We start from the raw sequence: 8818 nt of genomic DNA on the forward strand, positions 1-8818 counted from the left end.
CAATTTTCTTTTCTATTCATAATTTAGTTTAACTTTTGATAAATATTAAAGATAAATTAAACATCTAGTTTTTATTGGGTTAATGTTACAAAATAGTCATCGATAACTGTTAAATTATTGTGTAAGTCTCTAATCTTTTAAATGTACTTAATATGCCAATAAAAGGTTTTCTTTGTTTCATTAACACCATCAGACTTATTTTTAACTTTGTGTGTCATCCACAGTGGGTTTCTAAGTGTCTTAGCAAGGATAAAATGGCTACCTGAAAATAAATGAACAAGTTCTATAATATTGTATGCTATGGTAGATGCCACGTTATCTAGTTGAAACAATTTTAACCAAGTAACTAAATGTTGGGAAAAAAAAAGTAGTAGAAGAATTAGAAGACTACCTAAGTTATACATAAATGGTTAATAAGGTTTTAACTTTGTCCACATAAGGTCCTTAAGGTTTTTTTGTACATATTACACCAATATGATTGTTATAAACTGTTTAAAAAGGATAATAAGGTTTTAATTTTGTCCATATTAGGTTCCTAAGGTCTTTTTTTGTACATATTATACCAACATGATTGTTATAACCGTTTAAACAAAGATAGTAAGGTTTAACTGTATCCACATTAAATCCCTAGTTTTAATATTTTTATCATTTCATCTAACTCTTTTACAATTTATATTAGTATCTAGTTAGATGGATTCATCATTTCATCTTTTCATTTTAGTCGACCATTCACCACAATAACGATTTCAATCGAAAGGTTACATTACAATTTTTTTCATTTATATAAAAAAAGCTAATAATAATGAAAGTCTTAATGATTAAGACTATGTTTGGTGCCACAATTACCATATAAGCTAGTTTATTTTTCGATATTTTTTAAGTTGTCATGTTTGGCAAGCCAAAAAGTAGTTTATAAACTAGCATTTTAAAAAGCTACTTAGACTAGTTTTTTAAAAGTTTTTTTTTTAATCTCCAAATATAATTAATTAAGAAAACATATTTTTTAAATGCCTTTTTATGTCATTATATAAATTTCAGATAATTTATAAGTCAGTGGCAGAGCTAGAGTCAAAGTAACAGAGTATCATCGACAAGTAATGAGGTATCCCCGATAAGTAATTGTCTATCGGGTATACCCAATTGGCGGAGCTATTACTTATCGGGGATGTCCCATTACTTTTTAGGGATATTCTTTTACTTTGACCTGACTCCGCCACTGGCTTACGTAACCTTTTGATTGAAACCGTAGTTGTGGTGAATGGACGACTAAAATGAGAAGATGAAATGATGAAGCAATCTAACTAGATACTAATATAAATTGTAAAAGAGTTATATGAAATGATAAACATATTAAAAATAGGGACTTAACGTGGACACAGTTAAACCTTATTACCTCCGGCCACCACCATCCACTGGAAACCCCGTCTACCTTCCCCTTCTCGTTTTACCTCCCCTGCAACCAAACCCATCCCTTTTCTTCCTCTGGATATGAGAGACTCAATGTTAGATCTAAGACGGTATCAATGATAAAAATATTGAGTCCTACCATCCCATCCCCATTTCTTCACCCTCTTTCTTCATTTTGGTTACATGAACTCCAATAACCACCACCGATATAATTAAAAAAACGATCACCATCGATATATTCAACCCAACACCATCAACACTACAAGATGAATCAAAATTTGAAAACAAAAACCATTTGATTCCAAACCCAGAAAAGAAAAACGATTTATACCCTCATGATTTCCAAGTTTTCCAACCCGCGTTGCATTCTTGAGGTCTGAGATGTTGATTGAGATGGATTCGGCCCTGGTGGCGGAGACAGTATCATTGGAGGTGTCGATTTCAAACTTTTACATGCCGAACTTTCATAGGAATTGAAAATGAAGGTGTTGTTGCCTTGTTGGTGCCATGGATAAGTGTCACTAGTTGAGATGAAAAGGACAACATATGATGGTTTGGATGGTTAGCTGGTTTAGTGTAAAAGGGGGAAGATAATCGGAAGGAGGAATGACCAACGTCCTTCCCCTGAACACAATCGCCAATGAAGTTTTTGGTCGTCGGCAGAGACGATTTCAGTGAAACAAAGGAGGTGACACCGAAGAGAAAAGAGAAGAAGGAAAGGAGAACTAATGTTGGTCCAGAGATTTAGGTTTTCTTTTCATTCTTCACTATAATGATATTAGAGAAAGAGTAAGGGCCCACATCTATTTTAAAATTTTCTTTTACAATTTTATTTAATAAGTTAATAAAAACAAAATATTATATTTAAAATAATAGATAAGGGTATATCAGTCATTTTAAGTCGGTTAGGGACCAACGACATAACAAAATTAAACTATAAGAATGGCCCAAATTATATATATATATATATATATATATATATATATATATATATATATAGAGAGAGAGAGAGAGAGAGATGTTCAATTGAGAATATGGGAATCATTCCAAGCCAATCATTTATTTTTGCCCGCAAAAGCCTCTAAAGTACCGGCGGAAATGGGAAAGGAATGCACATATGTTTTCCAACAAAACATGTATCCTTAAACTATGCTAATCATTACCTTAATATGTACAAAAACATAGTTTTTTCTATTTTTTTTTAATTTTTTAACGAATTATTTTTATCGAAAATAATTTTAAATATATCAAAATTCATAATTTTTTTATTCTCTATAAATAGACATCTATATTGATATAATTTTAAGATAAAATAATTTTTTTTTTATAGTTTCAGTTTTCGTTATTCATAAGTGAATAAAACGAATCAGTTTTTCACTACAGTACATCGTTATTCACTTATGAATAAAAAGTATGATTAACTTTTTTTACAGTTTAGTATCATTCATATGTGAATATAGCATATAATAAACATAGTATATTCATAGTTAAACATTAGACAATGCATTCACTTGTGAATATTACATAGTATATTCACTTGTAAATGTTAGATGATATATTCACTTATGAATATTAGATGATATTTTCATATGTGAATATTATATAGTATTACATGGTATATCACATGAGAATAGTACATAGTATATTCACTTGTGAATATTAGATCGTATATTCACTTATGAATAATAATTGGTATATTCATATGTGAATATTGTAAGATTACTTGGGTTGAAACTTGTGTAAATAACAAGCAAAAATAAACCCTTATGCAACAAGTAAAAAGAATACGTGAGAATGGAAGAATTGAAACCAATATATTACTTGAACAAAAATAAAATAGAAAAAGTCTTGCATAAAAGAAAATACCATACCATTGATCCTATTTATACTAGACAAATAAGTATCCTACTTGAATTCTAAAACTATGCAGGATATAAAATAAAAGACTTAAATATGGCTACTTTCCTAATTGCCCATTATTTAAACTAAACAAAATAAACTCCTAAAATAATAAAACCGATTAACCCAACAATCACCCCCTTAATCGGATTTGTCATACGAGCCACTCGTCGTTCAAAACAAAGTCGGTTCCTCTTCGATTAGACCCGCTTCTTCCTTTTCCCATTTAGGACACTCGTTTTTATAGTGACCAAGCTCACCACATTTGTAACATCTAACGTGACTTTTATCCCGGACACGTTCATTACCATCTCGACTTCTCCCGGACCCCCGAACTCTTCCCCGACCACGTCCAAAGTCATCCCGATTTGAACGTCCATTGCCACAATTCTTACAAACATGTGACTTTTCATCACTAGCCAACAACAACCCACCTTGAGTGTCCTCCACTTTCTCAGTTCCTCTTATACGCTCCTCGTACTCCTTCAATCTACCAACCGCTTCATCGAATAACATTGAATCCAACTCGAAACATTGCTCTATTGAAGCCACGATTTGGAGAAACGACTTAGGCATCGAATCTAGTAACCTTTTTACCAAATCACCTTCTTCAAGCTCATATCCAAGACTCCTTACTCTTCACGCTAAACCGGATAATTTTGTCACAAAATCATCAACCGTTTCATCCTCTTTCATGCGTAAACTTTCAAGCTCCCTTTTTAAGGTTGCAAGTCGAGCCGTTCTTACCCGATCCACTCCCAAATACCGTGTTTTTAGCCCATCCCACACTTGCTTTGGGTCGGTGTAACTCGCCATTTGCAACACCATGTCTTCGGGTATCGCTTGAAACAAAAAAGCAAGAGCTTGTTTTGACTTCTTTTGATCTGGTGCTTTATCTAACGTCTTCGGTTCGACCGTCTCCCGTATGCCATGTGCATCCATAATTGACTTGACTTTAACGGCCCACACCGGATAATTCGTTGGAGTCAAAACCGGAACTTGATATGTCAACGAACCTCCTTCTTTAACCAACGCCATCTTTTTTCTCCTTAACCCCGACTTCTTTAATCAAGCTTGTTCCGAGAGCACTCTTCCACCGGACAACAAAACAAGGTCACGACCACCTTTACCGTCTTCCGTCACCCGCAAAACGAACCGAATCAAAGCCACCCGCTTTGACGTCTTCCCGTTTGTTTACTCCACGCCTCCGGTTAGTCTCTCACAAGCCCGATTAAAAGAAACCGGGGTTGTTTCTAATCAACCTCGAATCACACCCCCTTCAACGAAACCGCGCTCTGATACCAAGTGTAAGATTACTTGGGTTGAAACTTGTGTAAATAACAAGCAAAAATAAACCCTTATGCAACAAGTAAAAAGAATACGTGAGAATGGAATAATTGAAACCAATATATTACTTGAACAAAAATAAAATAGAAAAAGTCTTGCATAAAAGAAAATACCATACCATTGATCCTATTTATACTAGACAAATAAGTATCCTACTTGAATTCTAAAACTATGTAGGATATAAAATAAAAGACTTAAATATGGCTACTTTCCTAATTGCCCATTATTTAAACTAAACAAAATAAACTCCTAAAATAATAAAACCGATTAACCCAACAAATATTGCACAGTATATTCATATATGAATATTGCAAGGTGTTTTCAGAAATATATATAATTTTTATATGTTATTCACATATGACTAACATACAGACCTGCATATTTGTTTTGTGTTTTAATAATCACATATTGATTCAGGTGAGAAAACATATTCATATGTGAATACAACGTGGTAATTTAGTTTATGCATTTCATCAAACAGTTGGAGTGCATACAAGTTAACTTTTTTAAAAATGTGATAAATATGATACTTTGACTATTTAATCTTACAAAATAGTAGATTGGTTGAGAAATATATGAAAATTTTCAAACAAAAAATGATTTGATCTTTTTCTAACCTTAATTTCGATGTTTTATTTGATGATCGATGTTGAATGAATGATACAAATTGAATTTTTTGTTGATTATCGATGATGTTGTTCTAATGATGCTGGGAATATAATTAATCGTAGATGTTGAAGATATGTTTTTATTCAAGCAGAATTGAAGGTTGGATTAAAAGAGCAGAAAACGAATTTTTGTTGTCAACACGTGTTATTGACGAATATCGATGATTGATTAACACAGGATGACGTTGATCGATGATTTAATCGAAGAAATCTGGATGATTGTTGAAGGTTGGAAGAAAATTTTGGATGATAAACGATCGATTAGAATGAATTTCAACTGTTATCTAATTTTTTACACTTACGTATTTGTGATTGAAGGCTATTATATCATATTTACAAGTTTGTCACCGTGTTCTTTATGTTTAGAGGCTAATGAAATGAGTGGCTGAGAATGATTCCCCCATTCTCAACTTTTTTTATTTTCTCAATTGAACCCACATATATATATATATATATATATATATATATATATATATATATATATATATATATATATATATATATATATATATATATATATATATATATATATAGGGACCAAACGCACAAATTATCTCAAACCATACGAACCATCCATGTAATTTACTCTAAATAATATAACACTATTATTTTACACCAAAATAATATAAGAAAATAGTTGGGTTAGAAATGATTTTACATATGAAAATGGTGTAAAAAATGTGGAAATAGACTTATTAAGGTAATTAATTTTTCGGTTTGTTTACATTTGGGTAACTATCTTTTTTGTACACATCTAGGTAACGAACTTTTTGGAAGTGTTAAAATATGACCATTATGATCAGCTATAGCAGGTTACATCCGATCATAATCGTCATATGTGAACACTTCAAAAAAGTTTGTTACCTAGATGTATACAAAAAAAATAGTTACCCAGATGTAAACATACTGAAAAGGTAATAGTAAATTACACGAATGGTCCCTGTGGGTAATTTGTGCGTTTGGTCCCTAACTTATTTTTTAACTTGAATGATCTTTACTGTTTATTTTTGTTGTGGGTTTGGTCACTGTGTTATCTCAAAAGACTATCTTGCCCTTTTTAATTTATTTTTTAATTAGTTTTCTTATTTATGTAATTATTTTTTATATATTTTAAAAATTAATAGACCTCAGATATTTATACCTCCTCACCCTAAACATGAAACCACGTCTGAGAAATTTAAGTTGGGTCCCACCGGTCACCATCCCATCTCTCATCCTCTTCGACTTCTATTTTTTTTCCATCTTCAGTGACATCGATATCTTCACCATCCCTTCTTTTTTCAGTCATTCAACTCCGACCAACCAACACCACAACCCTTCTATTGAGTTGTAGTGGTGGAAAATTCAATGAAGAAACGATGGACTGTTGTGCTGGTTCGTCGGAATTGAATGACCAAAAAAAGAAGGGATGATAAAGACATCGACATCACTAAAGATTGAAGGGAAATAGAAGTTGAGGATGAGAGATTTTAGTGATAGGTGGGATCCAACTTAAAATTTTCAAATGTGGTTTTATGAGGGTGTTTGGCTTGCCTTTTAAAATGACTTTTGACTTTATCTTTTAGAAAAAGTTCAAAAAGATGTTTGGTAAGGTGAAAATGACTTTTCTAAATGACTTTTCCCATAGAGTAATTTGAGTCTACTTGAAAAGTCGCATATACCTAACTTTTCCCAACTTTTCACCAGCTAAAAATGTTAAATTATCAATATACCCCTTATCTACCCTAATTAATTCTTCATCCACAGATACGAGTCTCATTACTTCTCCTCATTCGCTCCACTCACCCACAGATCTCTCTCGCATCTCGACCTGCAACATCAACCGGTGACATCGGCGATCTGCAACATCGGTGGCATCGGCGACCTGCAACGACCTGAAACATCGGCCTTTCTCCATCTCCGATCAGGTTTGTTTTCTTTTCCAGTCGATTTCCGATCTCTGATCTTACAATCTCCTCTTGTCTATTTCCGATTTTCAGTAGCAAAGAAAAGTGTTCCTCCCGGTTTCTGAAATTGATATGATGTGTAATTGATATGCTGTGAAATTGATGTGCTGTGAAATGTGTTCCTCCCGATTTCGAATTTTCCTTGAACTGTTCTTCTCTCTAGCATCTAAAATAGTGATTTGTTCCTCCCGATTTCTGAAATATGTTGTGAAATAGTGATTATTCTGTGAACTTGATGAAAATGAATTAACAATTAGTGAAATTGATGAAATATGAAGTTGATGAAATTTTTTGTTCAGGGATGATATTTGTGTTAACAGATGACTGATTTGTGAAATTGATATCTTGTGATATTCTATTTTTTCTGTTTTGACTAGAAATTTGATAAATTAATGAAATCATTTAGGAAGGTTAATGAAATTGGTTTGTTGCTTAAATGTTGATACTATATGTAATTCACAGATAATTGATGAAAACAACGCTATAATTGTTTATTGTGAAACATCTTTAAAAATAAAAAAAATAAAAAAAAACAAAATTTGGGTGGGATAATCGTAGCTTCATGGTGTTTGTTGATTTGTGCTTGATTGAAAAAAAAAAGGTCGTAAACCCACTTCCTCATTTGATAAAATTGGGTGGGAAAATATACAAAAACGCATTAAGGAGAAAACAGGTTATAGCCTTGAAAAAAACAACTAACAAACAAATGGGAGAACATGAAAAAAGAGTGGAAGCTTTATGACCGTTTAATGAGGCTTGAAACCGGACTCAGTGGGACGAGAAGCCTAGTAGATGTGTCCCCCGAGTGGTGGGAGGAGAAAATAAAGGTATGATTACTATTCTTTTTAATTATTTTAAGTTATGATTGCATATAGATTGAACATATTTGATTTACAATATATTTTTGTCTTGCAGGAGAATAAAGATTATGCCAAATTTAGGAACACATATTTGAGCATATTTGATGAGAAATATGCTATTTTGTTTCGGGATTCTGTTGCTGTTGGAGATCAAACTATGACTCCATTACAATTTCAAAACAATAGCAATCCAAACGAAGAAAATATGGAGGGCAAAGGAGATAGTGATGAAATCAATTTAGATGATGATGAACCTCTTTTTACTAGTCTCCATGAAAGTAGTTCAAATAAAAGGAAGAGGTTTAAGTCTGTTTCCAACAACCGTCCAACCATGAGTAAAAATTCAATTTAGGAAGAAAAAGTTGATGCTTTATTGGATATCATATCATCAAAAAGCACACAAACTTATCCACAAAATAATCCGTCCCCAACAATAGCAGATTGCATGGCCATTGTCATCAAGTTCCCCGATTTTCGTGAAGGATCCAACAATTTTTCACAAGCATTGTTTGTCTTCACCAAAAAGCAAAATCATGAAGCTTTTATGTTTCCAACGACCGATGAAGCCAAGATGGAGTTTCTTAAGTTACTTACGAAATAATGATTTAGCCATATGTGTTATGCTTTGACATTTATATGTTATCCTTTAACAATATGTGATATGATTTGACATTAAGTTTTATGTTTTGAC

At 32.4% G+C, this 8818-nt stretch overlaps 1 protein-coding gene and 1 long non-coding RNA gene across 2 annotated transcripts; one reads left to right on the forward strand and one right to left on the reverse strand.

Moving 5' to 3' along the window:
* Positions 1-403: 403 nt before the first annotated feature.
* On the reverse strand, positions 404-2150 carry LOC145047784 (uncharacterized). Its single transcript, XR_013682435.1, has 2 exons — positions 1739-2150; positions 404-1666 (listed from the first exon to the last, which is right to left on the reverse strand). It is a non-coding gene; the product is annotated as an uncharacterized LOC145047784 (long non-coding RNA).
* Positions 2151-7863: 5713 nt separating this feature from the next.
* On the forward strand, positions 7864-8559 carry LOC144998666 (uncharacterized). The gene is made up of 2 exons (XM_078958397.1): positions 7864-8094; positions 8183-8559. The coding sequence occupies exons 1-2, from the start codon at positions 7984-7986 to the stop codon at positions 8477-8479; spliced, it is 408 nt and encodes a 135-aa protein (XP_078814523.1). The 5' UTR covers positions 7864-7983; the 3' UTR covers positions 8480-8559.
* Positions 8560-8818: the final 259 nt, after the last annotated feature.

Source organism: Lactuca saligna, chromosome 5, assembly GCF_052625555.1.
Source record: "Lactuca saligna cultivar CGN05327 chromosome 5, ASM5262555v1, whole genome shotgun sequence".
Lineage (NCBI taxonomy): Eukaryota > Viridiplantae > Streptophyta > Magnoliopsida > Asterales > Asteraceae > Lactuca > Lactuca saligna.

What these genes read in the sequence shown, in the direction of transcription:
- LOC144998666 (XM_078958397.1), top strand. Translation starts at nt 7,984, where the DNA reads ATGAAAAAAGAGTGGAAGCTTTATGACCGTTTAATGAGGCTTGAAACC. An exon ending in GGTGGGAGGAGAAAATAAAG is followed by an intron (nt 8,095 to 8,182) that starts GTATGATTACTA and finishes TTTGTCTTGCAG; the next exon opens with GAGAATAAAGATTATGCCAA.